Below are 18438 nucleotides of genomic sequence, written 5' to 3'. Positions count from 1 at the left end.
TTCTTTTCTGCTGGTTTGCCCCAATGGCAATGGGAAATTTTGAAATATCTACTGCAGACATCCCAGTCAGTGCTCAAGAGAGAGAATTTTTGGCTTTACATGTTTTTAAATCATTATTTTCTGTAAAGTAATGATTAACTTCCCTGGAACTGGCTTCCAGAAATGACTTGGATCTATACTGGTCTTCTGCCCTTTCCAACAGATTTTTCCCAGAGATGGTAAAAAACCTCTTTTCTTGTCCTCAGGCTTCACCAGCTTAACTTTAATCAGTTCTAGAACTGCTTTTAAACTTCTCTGGATCAAACCCATCCTCAGTTTGAGTGGCCTATTTTTGTTTCACTGAAGCAGGGAAGACATTTAAGCTAATCTGAGATAAATGGATTCTAAAAGTGCTGTGTTATCTGAGGGTCTAAACTAGTTCAATTACATTTGTTTAAAAATAAGCCTTTAGAAAACCTCATGCAAGATTGTGAGTACAGGCCGTAAATACTTCCCTCATCTAAGGAAAGGCAAGTGGAAGGGAGAGGAAGACAGGTAATCCATATAGATATTCTTACAAGGGATACACTTGACCAGGACTAGACTGAAACATATGTTTGCTGTTCAAGCAAGATACATTGTGATGGACAGAAAAAGGCAACCTTATCTTCACAGGTTATCTATGGAACATAATTATGATTATGAGAATCAGTACAAGCCTTGTTGTCAGTCTGTGTGACAACAAGGTCATAGGAATAGCTGGCTAATATACTTTTCCCTGAATCCTAGTTTCTCTCTCACCTGTCCTTGGTACCAAATGCCTCAGTTGTTCTTTCTTCAGTAGTGAAAACTTCTGTTGCTTTCTCAGTACAAAACCACAGAGCAAGTACAGAATCTGGACATGATATCAAATTAAGTGATCTACTGAATGATTCAGTGTATTGAGATTCACTATTTTGCTGGTCTCTGAGTTAAGTAGGAGCTGGGATTGTACTGGGAGAATTGCATGTGCATCCCATAGTTTTATCTGAAGTATATGCTTTGGATACTGTTGGAAGTGGTTGTGAATAAACTAAACTAGTGCTGTGCATTTTATGGTCTAACTTTATGTTTCCAAAACCATGTAAACACCTTATGAGAAACTAATCCAGAGGCAGAAAGCAAACAGCCAGGTCTTTGGCAGTGCAGGAGTGCATTCTGCACTTGGCTATGCCGAATGAGAGTGGTCTTCTCTGCCAGGACAAGATGATGATCATGAACAAGGAAAATACGAAGGCTTTGTGTGAGTTGATTTAATTGCCATGTGGCATATCTCTTCGAGAACAGGTTTATGAATAATAAATGTACCTCCATTAAAAGCAAGATCAGGTTTTCCTCTGCAGCTATTTTACCTGCAATCAGTTCTCCATTATTTTTTCCAATCGCTTTTATTTTTAAAATGCGGGGATTTATTTTCCATTTACAAAATCATCATACACAGGAATGCAAGTCAGGAGTCACTTGGTAAACCATATTTTTATTTTTCCTACAACCACTGCAAGTGGTATTAAGCAGATATGTTAGTGAATGGTTCTGGGAAATAACTTCGTTACTCACTGTGTGTACTATTCCCTCCGCTAGAACACATTTTAGTGTTGTTACTGACAAAATGTTCATATGTAAGAAAGTTTTGCATCAGATGTTGAAAACACACTGGATCATTGTAGTTAGTTGTATCTGGCATTAAACTTTTATACAGCAAATAGCCTCATTCTTCCATGTTATGGACTTCAGAAACAGTTGGGAAAACAACAACAACAAAACTTGTTTTTAATTTTTCATTAAAAATGCTGAAACTTTTCAGTTGTTCTTTGGCTGATTCCCCGAGACTGTAGTTTTTTGTAACACACACAAATCCACCAATCCCTTTTCAGTGCAAGCATGAAATTCAGGGAAAAAAAAAAAAAAATGCTGTATCTATCCAGCACTTCTTTATCCAGTCCTGCACTTGTCTCAAATAGCCAATGCTCTAGAGATGTCTAGCCACAACTTGTTGATGTACAGTTCATTACTGTAGGCTTGCAGTGAGGCTGAAGTATGTTTTCTTTTCTTTAAAGTGAGCTTTTTTTTTAAAGCCACAATTTATCAAAGTAAGATGTATATTGGATTTTTTGCATCTTTTGCATCATGTGTGTGCTTTAGCATGTCACATTGATGGTTTGTTAGATTTTTGCAAGGCTTTGAGGCAGACATACATTTTTCAAAGTCATCTCACTGTAGGAAATTAAAAATGGAGACAATTATAGAAAATTCCAGTGGAAAGAGAAAATGCATTATGGAAAAAGCAATAAAAGCGTAAAAAATATTAAAGTAAAAATCACTTCACAGTAGCCTGTATGATTCAATTGTAGATCAATATTGTGTAGTTAATGCATTAGCAGTAGAGCATTAATTTGCAATTACCACAGGTGATCTGATCCTCTGTGTTCTGTCCATTGACATAAATGACCTTTTGTTGAAAGAGATTCTGTAGTCATTATTTCTAGCAGATATAACCAAAAAAAAAAAAAAAAAAAAAAGGTAGAACAAAGGAGTACCTTCTGAAGTATACATTTTTCATGGTAAAGTCTTTTAACATTATATTCTGGTATGGAACACTTTTGTTAATCTTGAATTTTAGTCATTAACTTGAAAAGAATATGGGCTTCTTTTCAAACAAATTTCTTTTCTTACAAAGTATGGAGGACACTCGTGCCCCCGCATGCTCCAGCATGGATGTCTGTAAGGCCCTCTACATAGCAAAAATTTAAAATCCACCCGCACAGTTCTGCTTTTGTGGGCCCACCTGCCTGGGGGCAGCCTGTAGCTCTACCCCAAGCCCTGTTTCTGGCTCCCTGTTGTGCTCAGGATCAGGACCAGGCGAAGGCACTGCTGCAGTGCAGTGAGGGCCGATGCATGGGCAGTGTAATGCTGCTGCTCCCATCAGGCCTGCAGGCTGTGAGGTGATGCCACAGCAGCTGTGCGCAGTGGTCAGGTCCTCACTGGTCCCAGGTCTCCCCTCAGCCTGGGAAGTGGGAAATCAAATTTATTGGCCCTACCCCTGCCACTTTGCAGGCTCAAGGCACACTCACACCACAGCTCTGTCTTTTCCATTCACCCACCTACATCTCTCACTAGCGCCAGCTGGGATTTAGCACCTTGTAGTCCTTTTCTTATGGGCACTGCTTTTGTCCTCGCGCTGTCATCTCCAACTCATACACACCCACTGCACTTACACCATGACACTCCTCAGATGGGGTTTAACCCAGCAAGCAGCTATGAGAGAAAAATGAGGAAATAGAGCAGGAATACCCTGGACCCTGAGGCAAGCTGCCATAACACTGAATCTGCCTGTGCCCTCCTCTCCTACCCCCTGCCAGCTCTGCATAGGACCCCAGGGATCCGACAAAGAACAAAATCCATTCTGGAAGCATGACAACTCATGATGGGAAAGCAATAAGGACATTTTTGGCTTCTGCGAGATAAAATCTCCCCCCCCCCCAACACAGAACGCAGTTGTTTTATGAGTGTACTTGCGTTTTTTGTAACATTTTCAAGGAGAATTCTTGTTGGTACCTCTTTGGAGCCAGAGTCTCAGGGGATTCAGGACAGTTAGATTATTATTTTTTCTTCGGCAGGCATTTTACTGAAGCATTTAGCCAGGGGATTTTTATAACAGCAGGATGGCCCTTTGTGTGTGAATAAACAAGGTTTTTCATCACAAAATAGTGGGACTTGAACTATGAGAGAGCATTGTTATTGTATTTGTGCAAATGCGAAACCCTGTGAGGAACCCTTCTACGCAGTATAAAATGCCCTGTGTGTCAGAAAATAAAAGCAAAGCTCTGAAAATATAATCACTGAAATGATAGGAAAAAATACCATTTCATAAACATTGTCATATCCTAATGTTAGATGCTACCATTTCCCCAAACCCAATCTCAAAAAAAAAAAAATATCCAAAAATTAAAATTTATTTTTAGTTTTCATCAAGGTCACTGATGCAATTTTTCTCTGTTTTTTAATGGCTACAGAACTGTGAAGTGGAGACCTGCTTCTCTGTGCACTTAATTGGTGTTCTTTCAAGCCCATCTCAGTGTCTGTTCAAGTCAGTGAAGACGCTGATATTGAGATAAGTGAGGATGAGATGAGGCCAAAAAATTCTCATCGAGGAATTACTGTTTATGGCATTTAACAGTATGGAGAGTGAGAAACTAAGAGACTGACATCACAGGAGTGCTGGAGCAGGCCCAGTGCATTAGAATTCCAGGTTAAGTTTATGCCGATGACACTTGGAAACAATTTATTTAATCTTGCGGGGAATAACAGCGCCTTTGAGTGCAGAGGAAAGGCTCAGTAATACCTTGCATCTAATCTCAGCTCTGTGCAAGTAGAATCAAGTCAGGTAACTGGCTGCAAGCCGTAACCGAAGGGCGCAGTCCCTGTGGCTGAGCAAGGCTGGGCCTCTCCTGCCTTGACCCACAAGGAGCCCCCCTGCCAGCCTGAACACCCACATGATGGGGAAACAGAGGCTGGTGACTTTGCTTTGTCTCAGTGGAGAGGTTCCTGTCAGAGCATGTTCTGCCAGCCATCGTGACTCAGAACAGGCACCCTCAGTAAGTTTGCAGATGACACCAAGCTGGGTGCGCGTGTTGATCTGCTCGAGGGTAGGAAGGCTCTGCAGGAGGATCTGGATAGGCTGCACCGATGGGCTGAGGTCAACTGCATGAAGTTCAACAAGGCCAAGTGCCGGGTCCTGCACCTGGGGCGCAATAACCCCAAGCAGAGCTACAGGCTGGGAGATGAGTGGTTGAAGAGCTGCCTGGCAGAGAAGGACCTGGGAGTGATGGTGGACAGTCGGCTGAATATGAGCCAGCAGGGTGCTCAGGTGGCCAAGAAGGCCAACGGCATCCTGGCTTGTATCAGAAACAGTGTGGCCAGCAGGGCTAGGGAGGTGATCGTCCCCCTGTACTCGGCTCTGGTGAGGCCGCACCTCGAGTACTGTGTTCAGTTTTGGGCCCCTCGCTACAAGAAGGACATCGAGGTGCTTGAGCGGGTCCAGAGAAGGGTGACAAAGCTGGTGAGGGGCCTGGAGAACAAGTCCTACGAGGAGCGGCTGAAGGAGCTGGGCTTGTTCAGCCTGGAGAAGAGGAGGCTCAGGGGTGACCTTATCGCTCTCTACAGGTACCTCAAAGGAGGCTGTAGTGAGGTGGGGGTTGGTCTGTTCTCCCACGTGCCTGGTGACAGGGTGAGGGGGAATGGGCTTAAGTTGTGCCAGGGGAGTTTTAGGTTGGATGTTAGGAAGAACTTCTTTACCAAAAGGGCTGTTAAGCATTGGAATGGGCTGCCCAGGGAAGTGGTTGAGTCACCATCCCTGGAGGTCTTTAAAAGACGTTTAGATGTAGAGCTTAGGGATATGGTTTAGTGGAGGACTTGTTAGTGTTAGGTCAGAGGTTGGACTCGATGATCTTGAGGTCTCTTCCAACCTAGAAATTCTGTGATTCCATGATTCTGTGACTGAGAACAGGTAGGCTTTGGTACCAGCTAACAGCATGAAGTTTCTGACACAGTCTGTGGCTCAGGGTAGAAGATCAAAACCTCTCTGTACAAAGCTGACCATATTACAGAGAAGTCAAGATGTTGGAGCTAATTCTTCTCTCACCAATGAAGTAGGCGAATGAAGAATAGATTGCTGGATGTAGTGGCAGGCCACCAACATTGTATGAGCAAGACCAGATTCACAGAATGGCTCTTTCTGCCAATAATTTTAAGGAAACAACAGTTAAGGCAAAACCACTTTTCAGATGTAAATCCTTTGATGCAGACAGAAATAGTCTCAGATATAAATAGTTTTAAAGAAAGCCACAGCCTACATTCCCAAAGAAACTCGATATGCGTTTGCACATCCTTTTGAGTATCCTCAGTCACATTTGAGATTTGTGGTCATTTTCTTTGAAATTTGGCAGAAGTTAGAAAGTATATTCCTGTAACAGATTTTGAGAAAATTAAGTCAGGCAGTGAAGAGTGTGTACCTGCATTCCTTCACTGTAAGAGAGAGAGCACTATGAGCTCACCTCTATTAGACCTCTGAGAATCCACATGGGACAGTGCTGCTAGGACTGTGTCAGCCACAGGAAAGGCTTTAATTGGCAGTCACACCTTATTAGACGTCAGAGAACCCAACCAGGAGACACAGACCTGCTGGAAGCCAGGTATCATTAGCTCTGCTGCTCACAGAGCCTCATGCTTAAAAAAGTCTTCAGTGGATGCAGCACTGAATGGAGTGGCCCTTCTCTGCAGAGCTGAAATTTACAGTACATGGAGAAACAAAAGAGGGAACAAAGTGCTGTTTGAACATGTCGAAATAAAATCAAAAGAAAAATGAACGTAAAAGAGAGGATTTGGACAGATACATATGTGATCCCTTCTAATAAACATTTCATTATTTTCTGCTTTTTTCTTAGCTCACTGCTAATTAGAGAAACTCAACCTGTTCTCAACTGTCTGTCTTCCTTTGCTAATAAAAAAAAATAAAGTCATTAGAGGACTGCCACATTTGCTGTGCTACACATACTTGGGATGGAAATTGCTAATTGCTGGTGAGAACTTTCTGTGAGAATTCCTTTCACTGAAAATCTGAATTGGTTGGACAAAAAAATCTAGAAAGTTTTTTGGTCATGGCTAGATAAAAATATTAGGTTTATAGTAGGTTTTCAGTATTTATTTTTACCTTTATTATTTGCCACTTTTAATGAAGAGTTGCAATATTCAAATCATCACATTGTAAAGTTATGAACTGAACTCTAAGCTAATACTACCTTTTATTTTGTGCAGTTTTGCAGTAGTTTTACTTTTTTTTTGGAGCTGATAAGGGATTTATCTATTAGCTTTCCTTTCTTTCTGCTCGTTTCACCAGCTAATAAATGAGGTTTGCATAGATAGGATTGTTATTTCATAAATTTGTAAGAATGAATTCAAGCTCATTCCATAAAAATTGCTATTTGTCATTCTTAAAATGGATTCTCATGCAAAGTAGGTTTAATTATCACTGAATGGTAATAATTATTTAATAACAATTATTAAATTGTCTCAGTTGAGCATCAGCTCAAATGCTGGTCTATGGCAGTCACTCCTAACCTCTGCAGAGGATTTGCTCCCTAGTCTTATACCTGGGTGTCCCCGAGCCTTCTGTCCCCCCTTCTACCAGGTGTCTGCCCTGCAGCGCTGGGTCTGGGGGCTTGGTGTCTTTAGCGATTGAGGACATACGAAGAGTAATTGCTTTGGCAACACTGTCTCTCCTTCCTCACCCCAAGGATCCAGAGTACTGCCTCTCTTTCCAATCCAGCACTGTTCCTATTTTTAATGTGGATACATACTACTAGCGTGGATTCATGCTACTGCTATCTTGTCTGAACAAGCACAGAGCTGTCCTCCCTGTAGATAAAACCACATGATATGAATTGACAACAAGTGAGTTTTGTTTAGAAGTTTACAAAGTAAAAGAAACATGGAGATGACTCTTCAAAAGAGGCTCAGTTAAGATGTAAGAAATTGTGGGCAGGTTGTTTTATTCAGCTCAGGTTGCTTTCAGCCACAAAGCTAGCTTTGCTGTAGAGGAGTTACCCTTGTGTGCTGGTGTGGAAGTGACTGGAAGTAGAAACTGAAAATGTACCCAATTCCCTGTTGGACATTGAAAATGTAAATAGAGGGAAAGACAAGCACAGTGAAAAATTATGATTTTATTTTCTTGGTATTGCCATCTCCAATAATTACTTAGAGAATTTCCTGAATTTTGTTTTAAATTATACTTATTTTAACTGCAGAGGACCTGATTTTCTTAAAAGGGGAAAATGCAAAATCTTAAGGATTGCAAAGCTCTGCCGTCAGAGACATTTTTCTCGGAAACATTATCAGCCATACAAAGAAAGTACGCATGCAAGAAGTTTTCCATTTTGTATCAGAGCAGCTCTGTTGATCTGTCAGTCTGAGGCTGTAGCTAGCAGCAAAAGGAAAAAAGGGCGAGGAGGCGATAGAGCAGCCAGCTCTGGCAAGGCACAGTCTCAGAACCACCCTGGTGTATGTGAACCGCTGTGCAGCTCAGCTTGGGCTCGGTGCAATCGCAGTTTGACAAGACCAGGTGACCATTCCGCTGGTTTCCCTAGGAGTGGAGAAATCTTTTTTCTGCCCAGGCAGGAGGAAGCAATCTGGGAATGGGAGCCCGGATGCCTTTTGAAGTATTTTCCCTGCTACAACATAAGCCCCTTGACACAGCTTGATCTGTCTACAGAGAGGTCCTTTTATCCATGCAATTTGAATGAAAGAAACAAACAGAGAAACCATTTTTTCTGAAGCTGGCAGTACATTTAACAAAGGGTTTAATTTCCTTCAATATCTGAGTTATGTTGCTGCTTTTCTTCCTGATATTTATTGTTTGGACAGAGATAGGTAAAACAATCCCCAAGGAAATGTGGAAGTGGGTTTTTATCTCAGACACGAAGGACTCAGAGGGTCAGAACTATTTTATTCACATGAATCTCACTCTTCAATGGACACAGCAGCTGCTGCACAAATTCGTACAGGCAAGCTGATAAAGGATGAAAGTAATTTTAACTGAAATAAAATGTGACAGTACTAGAGGGAAAGACTCACAAGGATGAGGGGTTAATCATTGCAGGACTGAACTGAGGTTCCAAAATGGAAAAATTGCTTTTCTGTTTGATTTTGAGAGGTCTGAGGCTTTCAAAATTCTGGTCACAGGATGATGTCCCTCAGTAGATGGTTCTCATTAGGGTTTGTTGAAAACTTCTTTGACGAAACTGTTTTTCATTGACAAATTTCATTTAATCAAAATAGATTTGGGTTCAAGTCCCTGCTGTGCCTGATTCAGAATGTCCTGGGTTGAAGAACTCTGAAGGTTTAACTTGAATCTGTTATGCATTAATGAACCTTTGCATTACTGATGTGTTTACCCTCCTGCAGTATAAGAGGCCACAGGAAAGCTGCATGGGGAGAAGTCAATGACCAGGAAATAGTTCTTCTGTCACAGGGAAGTTTAAGGATGAAAAAGGTTTTCAGTTTAAACTGCTAGTGAGACTTCTAAAAATGTGTGGAATTAACACATTTAAGGAAAAAATATTATTTGAGTGAATCAAAATTCTGTTTCAATCACTTTGCAACATATTTTAGTTTTGACCTTTTCATTCCAATTAACTTGGATTGCAAAACAGGCATTTTCAAGTTAAATAGAACTGTTGCATTCCATGTTGTCAAACAGCACATATTGGCAATTCTGAAACTTTTTTATGCACATTTTTCCGAACATGGTTCTTTTCTGAAAAGCGTGTTTTCCTAGAGCCACTCTCACTTCTGACAAATATGCATTTCCAAAATGGAAAAACTAACAAACTCTAGTCGAGAGAGAATGGAGTTCCTGTTGTTTAGCCCTCAAAATATGCAATCTTAAACATGCTACTAACTTCTAACTAAATGTGTTATGTATGTACATGACTTATATCATCAAACCACGAGGTCTGAGCAAGTTAACTGGTATCTGGTTTAGAAATATCTGTGGAGGAATGGGAGGATATAGGATATGGAAATGTCAAGTAAATCTACATCTACCTGGCACAGCTGCTGATGCTGTACCAGCAGCTGAAGAACCACTGGGAGAACTGAAAGATTTCATTTTTCATAACAGAACTTGTAAGAGAGAGGTGAGACCTCTAGGTGTTAATAAATGAAATATGAAGTGGTATTCAACATATATTTAAAGATACTTGGAGAGCCTGTGTATGTGATTGCGCTGTTTACACAAGGGAGTTAGTTCATCTGCTTTCAAAGATATCTTTCATTTTATAGATCTAGAGTACAGTGATACAATTTGCTGTAGATGGCTGATTATGAGGCTGTTTCCACACTCCACAATGCGCAAGGCATGTGGAATCATATTTGTTTTCTTAGGAAAGATGATCACGATCAGCACTTTTATCAGCGCGTGTGCCCACCTACTGCATAAAGGTCCACTTTGTAGTTCCAAGAACTGACAGAATGCTCTAGCAAGATAAGGAAACATAACCATTCCTCTACGGGTGGCTGACAGGAGGGAAAAAAAAAATTACTACAGGGAGCCTTCTGAAAATTCTTGATTTCTTCCGCATTTCCCTTCTCAAAGACTTGGGATTGAAAATTGCATCATTCAGGTCCCTTGATAAGTACCAGTTTCCCACTCCTATTTCCAATTTCCTCTGTAAATGTCAGCTCAGCTGTGCTCAACACTGCTTCAGCGTTATATTGTCCTGTTGTAGAGAGGATCCAAGCTGTTCATAGACAGAGCATTTATCCCACAAGCTTGTCTTGCTTAGACTGCACACCTTCATCTCCTTATAGTTCATTTTGAGCTTCATTACTTACTGACATTAACCTATACTTTTGATTAGAATAGCACTTTACCTTAAGCTTGACTGATGAACTCTCCTGAGGTACTCTCAAGAGTACTCTTGAACTCTCTTTCCAAGTGCAAGGTGCTGCACCTGGGTTGGGGCAATCCCAGACGTGAGCACAGACTGGGAGAACTCATTGAGAGCAGCTCTGCAGACAGAAACTTGGGGGTTCTGGTGGATAAAAAGTTTGTCATGAGCCAGCAGAAAGACAAGGGGGCACCATTTTAAACTAAAAGATGGTAGGAGGATATTCTTCACTCAGAGGGCGATGAGACACCAGAACAGGTTGCCCAGAGAAGCTGTGGATGCTCCATCCCTGAAAGCGTTCAAGGCCAGGCTGAATAGGGCCCTGGGCAACCTGATCTAGAGGATGGCATCCCTGTCTGTGATGGGGGGTTGGAACTAGGTGGTCTTAAAGGTCCCATCGAACCCAAGCCCTTCAGTGAAATTCTATGAAAAAATCATAGGCATAACAAAATAACTAAAATATTTCCTTACTGACACTCCCATGACATCTGACCATACAGTGTGTGTTTGTTTTATATATATAGCTTTCTTAAGCCCACATGGGGATGGTTGCCTATTCTGTAAACCCTGGAACAGTTAGCATCTTTGAATCTTTCTGCTGTGTGTTGCCCCTCGAATGTCACCAGTAAGCCTCCAGCTCATTAGGACTAGAACTAGAACTCAGTAAAAAAAAAAAAAAAAGTGTTTTTTTTTTCCCCCATAACTCAGACCATTCATAGGTGTAATATATGAGTCCATCAAGCTGCTTTCTGAAAGCCGTACTGGACTTGGGAACAAATAGTAGTTCATTAGTTCATGTATATTAGCTCGATTCTGATGTTTTAAAAAGGCTATCAGCCATCATCCAAATCAGTTTTGCATCTTGATCCAGTATCTGAAGCCTTGTTAAGTAACATCCCATCTGCTAACCTATATCTCTAGAGTCATTTAAGCAGCTAATGTGAATGAATCAAATCATTCCATCTGTACTGTATCAATATTTGGAAAGCTTTTCCTTAGTTACAAATTTGTTCTTTGAAACAAAGAATCTTGCTTTTTTTCCAGAGAGTGCACCACATTGTCTGATAATCTACTTCCCCTAATATTCTTAATCCTACAACCCTCCAGCAAAAGTTACAATTGCTGATAGAAAGGGTAATTTAGGCTATGCATTTAATGTACTGGTAAGTCAGTGCTCAACGAGACATGAGGATGAGAAACCATCAGTATATAGGCAGTCTTTCCATGGGCATTGGTATCCTGATGACTGTAAGTACAGAAACACCTCTCAGAGGAGATTTTATGTGTGTCCTTACTCTCAAGTTGCAGTTCTTTTCACTTTAGTACTAGCATTATGTTGGGCAACCAACGCTGCATATACTGCTTTTCATTTTGTAAAGCTGGGCACATCTAAATCATTGTAGTGGGGCTACAAAACAAGCATTTTAATTTCCATGGGCAAGGGCTATGCAGCAGATAGATTGCAGGGCCCTGAAAGATCTCCCTTTAGTTGAGTCAATTTTTGCTAGTTGCTATTGAGAATAATTTTTAAATTGCATGTATGCCTTTCCTCAGATTAAAGTCATGCTTTTTCCCACAAAAAAAAAAATTAATTTTCTTAAGGCCATTGATGGTGTATCCAGGGTATCCAGATAGGCACAAATAGGATCCTTCCTGAAGCACCTTGCATTCGTTTATGATTTCAGCTTTTTTCTACAAGAATCTTAGTCAGTAGACACTAATCAAAAAGCAGTAGCTTCAACTATACATTGAAAAACACCTTAGAGTCATTCATAAATGTTTCTCTAACAGAAAGGTGGATTTATGTCTTCAGTTATCAGGCAGAATTTTAGTAGAAATCTTCTACAAGATGATGATAAATAATGTTAAAGTAGAATATATAATATAAAATCAAAACAGCACATAATTCTTTTGCTTACCATTTGGGCATATCAGTAAAAAATATTCCAAAGAAAGTCTGACAAATTAATGGAAAAAAATTAATTCATCATAAAAACTCTCACAGGTATCTCAGAGGAATAATAGTTGTTTATCCCCTTGCTATGATAAGAATATTAGAAACTGTGAAGTCAAAGGCTGATTGCCTAATAGGATGGCATTTTGAGAGCTATATTATTTAGAGATCCTATGCAGTTTAGAACCAAAGCTGAAATAAGTTTCTGTCTTCTGGGGAAGCAAGATGGCATTCTGCTAAATGCTAGAATTTTATCATTTGAAGGTGAAAAAAAAAGCAAAAAGAAAGCAGCCAGCAAGACCTAAGAATATAAAAGCATTTGAGATCTCAGAAGGAGTTTAAATCAATGCACTGCCACAGTTACAGCACAGATGAAAGAGCCTGCTGTCTCAATTGCCAGGAAACTACTTAGAAACTCTCACTTTGATTTTTTTTTTTTTTTTTTGGTAGCCCGTTACATTACCACTAAATGCAATATATGGGGACATCGCTGCTTTGATGTTGTACAGCTGCAACAAATGGAAACTAATATGGTAGAACAGTCAAGCTATGTGATTTGCGTTTGTATATACAAATATATACCCATCAATCTTCTTACTTCTAGACTGTGTATCACTGCCACCCATCTGCCGCCTTACTGTTACTTCCATTTTCATAAAAATGACAATTATTTTGCACTCATGTTCTGAAGAGAACAACATATATTTCGGAGGGTGTAAAAATGAATTTTTTATCCAAACTATTGTCTCTAACACCACCTACCTCAAATTCATTGCTGGCAAAGTTGCTTAATAGTGTTTTGAAACAGACATCCCTCATTGGAAAAGGCAAGGACAGCATTGAATAGGAATTGCTTCAGTGGGTGATCTGGCTGGAAATGCCTCAGCCACTTTGTCCAGGGCTCTGCATGAATGGCATAGGCCTTGCACACAGTCCCCCAGGATACTCCGGAGTCTGGGCAGAGTGATAATGCAGTGTGGGGATGTTTTCCCTCTTGATCCTAGAACCATAGGTTATGGGCAATACCCTAAAGTTATTACAGAGATCTCTCAGTGAACAGTGAAGGGGATTTGTCCCAGGAAAGACTTCAGAAATTGACTTCTCTTTTTTGTGTAATGATTCTGCTAACAGCAAAGGCATTTGCAATGTTTTTTACCAGATGTAGTAATACCTGTCTCTGATAATGAACTTTTTCTTCATAGCATGTAAATTAAAAGTTTCAGAGTGATGTGAATGATTAAAAACAATCGTATCTTGTAAAATTCTTTTACAAAACAATAATCTCTTGACAATTTAGTCTCTAAAGTAAGATTTGTAATGGCTCTAGATCCTTTTACAAAGCTACACTGAGTATTTATGTTTATTATAGAGCAGACAGGTCATTTGTTATGCAAGACATCAGCGGGGACCTTTGGATGCTAACCCCATCAATGCATTTTGCAGGGCAGTTTTACTTAGAGCCTTAAGCCTGTAATTCATTTCACATCCACATTCCCCAATGAGATCATTTGGTGTACATTTGATTTACCAGCAGCATAGCAGGCCTTGTGTCTTTTAGTATCTCATATGTGTCTGTATAGATTAGAATCGTAACCTACAGTTGCAATTTATACTGAACAGTTTTATACTTCAGAATATTAAGAGTATAATATTACTGATCATGTATGGCATGTTGGCTTGCTTGTCTCTTTCGGGATGCAAGGGGCACTCACTGGTATGGAAAGAGGAACATGGATAGAAAGGGAGGTCAGATGTTAAAAGTTAACTTGTGAAATTGTGGTGGTTTTACTGCCGAGGCAGTAGCACAGTCAGACAATGCACTAAAACCAAGCTTGTGCAAAATTATCTTTCTGTGTATGAGTGCAATAAGAATGGTATATGTTGCCTTTGCAAACAGGAAAAAGTAGTGCCTTTTTTCTCTGGCCCAAAGTCTATTCCAAAGCTAGAGACAAACATAGGTAAGGAGGACAGCTGACAACTTCATTGTGATCTTGACTTCTGTGTGTGTCCCATAGATAGCTCACACGGCCTGCCTCCCACAATCCAATGAAGAAAAAGCTACTTTCTACCTAAACGTTTCAGGTGAAAGCCTGGGTCAGCGCACCATTGAACGTTAATTTACTCATAAGACTGAGTCACTTGGATTACGTAGGACCAAGGGATATTAAACAGATGGAATCTGCCATGCAAAGTCACAGCACCACTGCTTGCTAGAACCAGGGCTGATAAACCAAATGAGCAACAGATCCACGCTTGTTTCTTGTACTTGTCCATAACCAGTTTCTGCTGGCCACAGGCTGCTGGTCTGGAACAACATGAACATCTGAATGTGCTCAGTTGTAGTTATATATTTGCTTAGGCTTTTCCTTTAGAGTCTAAAGGGAAAAAAATTTCATTGTGTTTGGTCCTGAAAGGAGTGGTGCTGAGGAGAGGAGATGGGTGGACAGAGCTGGTCTCCAGCCAGGTTTGTGGTGCTGGGCCAGTCAGTGCACAAGGCTCCGACAGCAGCTGTTTCAGTGGTACCATGCTCCATGACCTCTTGTTGAGGTGGTTATTAATAAGACATTAAATGAGAGGTGGCGCAATCAAAAGGTAGTTCCATTTTAAATGTGGATTTAGCTGGACTGCATTTCCTGCTTTTCACACCTGTGAAATAAGATAGCAGCAGAAGGGAGAGTTCAGCGTTGAGCTTTGGAAGGGAGGGAAGCATGCCTGCTCTCAGCTCAAGCAGCGGGACTGAAGCAATGTGTGGAGACAGGCTGGCTCACTTCTGTGTTTTTTCTGGGAGTGAGAGTCTGAGTCTCACCTGGTCTACTGCCCTGACACTTCTCTGGTGCTGAGAAAAGGGCACAGTGTCATTTAAACCAGTGATTCAGAGGCAGCCAGGTATGGTGCTAAAAACCTCTCTCTGTGGTGTAGAAATTGTCCTGGCTGATGGGACACTGGGACGTTTTATCTCAACTTTGTTCAACCCCTTTTAAAAGGCAACAAAGCTTTCTGCATTGATTCACAGAAGATACTATAAGCATTCACAGAAGATACTATAAGAAGATACTAAAACCCAAATATCCCCATCTGATATGTAAAGCTTAAGAAATGTTGAAGTTCAGAATGCTTTGGAATTTGCCAAAAGCATGACAGAACTATTTCTGTTGGTTTTGTATGCATTAATGTTTGAAAGTCTCTTGTTTCAGGAAAGGCCCGTAAAAATAAGCACCTGCTTTTATCACAGTGAAATCAGTGAAAGGCATGTCTTTGGGTAATTATTTGCACCTTTGGGCACCAGAGTCACAAGGCTCCTACAGAGGAGAAGGGTCATCTGAAACCGCTAGCAAATTCAGTTTCTAAGTCTTCTCATTTCAGATAATGTTTTTTCTTTAGCGCAGTGATTTACATTCTTTTTTAAAAAACTGCATTTTGCCTTCAGTTCTGGAACATACGTGGCTTCCCATGGAAGGCAAACAGCGCAATGCACGTAGAGCTAGGATTGATCCCTGAGTTGTAGTGTGCTATCATCTTCTGCACATTTTTATATTATTGCAGTTTATAACACCGCACCATAAGATGGAAAACAGTAAAAACCGCTTTATTTATAAGTTTATTACAGGTATCCTCCAGTGTATCTCATGTATACATCCTGTCAAAATATTTCAGGATTTTGACAACAGTGCCTGAATTTTTTTCAAATGACATGACATGACTTTTAACTGTGTTATTGTTTTTTTTGTTTGTTTATTTTGTTTTGTGTGTGTGTATGTGGTGTTTTTTTTTTGTTTTTTTTTTTTTTACAATTTTACTATTTTCAAGAATAGCTAATAAAAGTGTTACCTGTGCAGTAAAATAATAGGGAATTCCTTGTTGAACAAAAACCCTTAAATAAGCACCAGTTGTGTTTTGGACTTAAATAGCTTATACTAGAAATTATTAATATTCTCCATAAATACTCCTGGGCTTAAAAATAAATAAATAAATAAATAAATAATGAGGTTTATAGAATGAATAACAGGCCTAATTAATGCCCATGTTATTTCTGCAGAGAAAGAGATTTTGTGTAATGTAAATGCAGTACATATAATATGTTCTTGTGTTTGTTAAAGTTTGTCTTTATTTTTTCCTTGTGTAGCTATAGTGTATGGTATTTTACAAAGTGAAGGATGCCTTTCTTCGAAATTGCAAGTTGTATTATCATTTCTGAAATGCGAAAAACAGTTACATATTTCCTGTATTTTTAAATGTTGATGCTTGTGATCTGAGGTATATTTTCTCATTGAAAGAGTGTTTATGTGTTTGTGCATGTCCACACCTTCATGTTCTAAGGTAGGTAGCTATTTCATTGTTGTGCTTATTACATGTGTATGTAAATGTAGGTATTACCAGCAGAATTGATTTTAGTTTTTAGAATAAAAGCTGAATCAGAAGCTAAAAACACTGACACATCTGGAATTTATGAGCATTTCCAGGGAAATACAGTTAATGGTAGTCCACTGACCCTGCTGCTCTTCAGTGGTGGATTAGGGTTTAGCTCATAAAAATGTGTTCAGAGAAGAGTCTGGGATATTTTACTCACTTGTTGACAGTTTAGTTGGGTATCTTTGTGGGTTTAAATCTGAGCTGATATCCACAAGGCGGTCTAGAAAAATCCATGTAAATAATCAGGGTGCTCTCTGCTATTGATAGTTCTGTGCCTACAGATCAGGGATCATTTATTTGCATGTTTATAAAGATATATTGCTCTCTGTGTTTTTAAAGCATCTAAAACAAAGTGGCTTGGCCTTCCAGTACCATTGAGTGGCAAATATTAATTAGCAGAAGGGGAACATTGTTCTGCTCCGTGCCTGGCAATGGTTGCCCATAATAGTATCTGCTTAATGGATACTGTGTGCTGAGACACCTCCATTGGAGACAGATTCTTCTCAGGAATATCCAGGGAAAGAACAAGCAGCAATAGACATAAATTGGAAAACAGGAAATTCCATTTAAATATAAGAAAAAGCTGTAAGGGTGATTGAACACTAGAACAAATTCCCCTGAGAGGTTGTGGAGTCCCTATCTTTGGAGATATTCAAAACCCAACTGGATACAGTCCTGGGTAGCCTTCTCTAGTTGACCCTTCTATGAGCCGGGAGGTTGGACTTCACAATCTCTAAAGAAGCCTTGTACCCTCAGCAAATCTGTAGTTCTCTGATTTGTTTGACTGGGGCATAAATGGCTATGTCTGTGCTTCCCAAACAGGGCTGGCTGGTACCCAGTGTCTGTGGGCAAAGGCCTACATGCTCAGCAGCAGAGTCCTGAAAGATGCGCAGTGGGGCTGGGTGTGCAGGCTTGCTTCTGAACAACCTTCAGATATGGTCTAAGGGCTGCCATTAGGAAACCTGGTCATAACCAATGTTACTGAGTCCTTTTTTTCCTGAACTACACTGATGGCTATCATGACATAAGATCGAGCAGCCAACTAATATCCTGAATTCCTATAGTGTTTGTCAGTGAAGTTTCAGTAAGGGTCATCTGATAATCAGTGAGTCCAAAAAGCTTGCTAACTTCTTGTGCTCCTCTGCCAGGATGTTGCTGATAACTGTATTTACATTTCACAGGTGTGCAGTGCAATCCAGAATCAAGATTTCACTGTTATTGACGACTACTGCACTGGACTGCGAGCTCTTCTTTACCTGAAAAGCATCGAGGAACTCAAAGACTGGAATGGACAGAGTCCTGCAACCATGCGCCATCAGAAAGGAAAACCAATACCTAGAATTGCTGATCTGATAGGAAAGGTATGTTGTTTCATTGCCATTCCTCTATAAAGTTATGTCTATGCAATTCCATCTTTGTTGTATGTAACTACCTTGGTTAACCACTGCTGCTGTCACAACTAGTCACCAAGTCTTTTTTTATTCCTCCGCGGTATTAGCAAATATCTGAGGGCAGCTTGATCAGACAAACTTGAAATGACTTGATATGCAATAACCTTTCTATTGTAAATATGATGTCTCCACCTTGATTATAACAACATGTCTTTTTTTA

At 40.1% G+C, this 18438-nt stretch overlaps 1 protein-coding gene across 2 annotated transcripts in view; it reads left to right on the top strand.

The window, feature by feature from the left end:
- DPYD (dihydropyrimidine dehydrogenase) overlaps positions 1-18438 on the top strand; it is a 353894-nt gene that overhangs the window by 291313 nt on the left and 44143 nt on the right. For both annotated transcript variants that reach the window (XM_038182862.2, XM_038182863.2), the window contains one exon: positions 18009-18188. In XM_038182862.2, the coding sequence (XP_038038790.2) occupies positions 18009-18188 (180 nt within the window). The remainder of the gene's footprint in view (positions 1-18008; positions 18189-18438) is intronic.

This window comes from Anas platyrhynchos, chromosome 8, assembly GCF_047663525.1.
Source record: "Anas platyrhynchos isolate ZD024472 breed Pekin duck chromosome 8, IASCAAS_PekinDuck_T2T, whole genome shotgun sequence".
NCBI classification, from domain to species: domain Eukaryota; kingdom Metazoa; phylum Chordata; class Aves; order Anseriformes; family Anatidae; genus Anas; species Anas platyrhynchos.
This window is presented reverse-complemented; position numbering and strand designations above follow the sequence as displayed.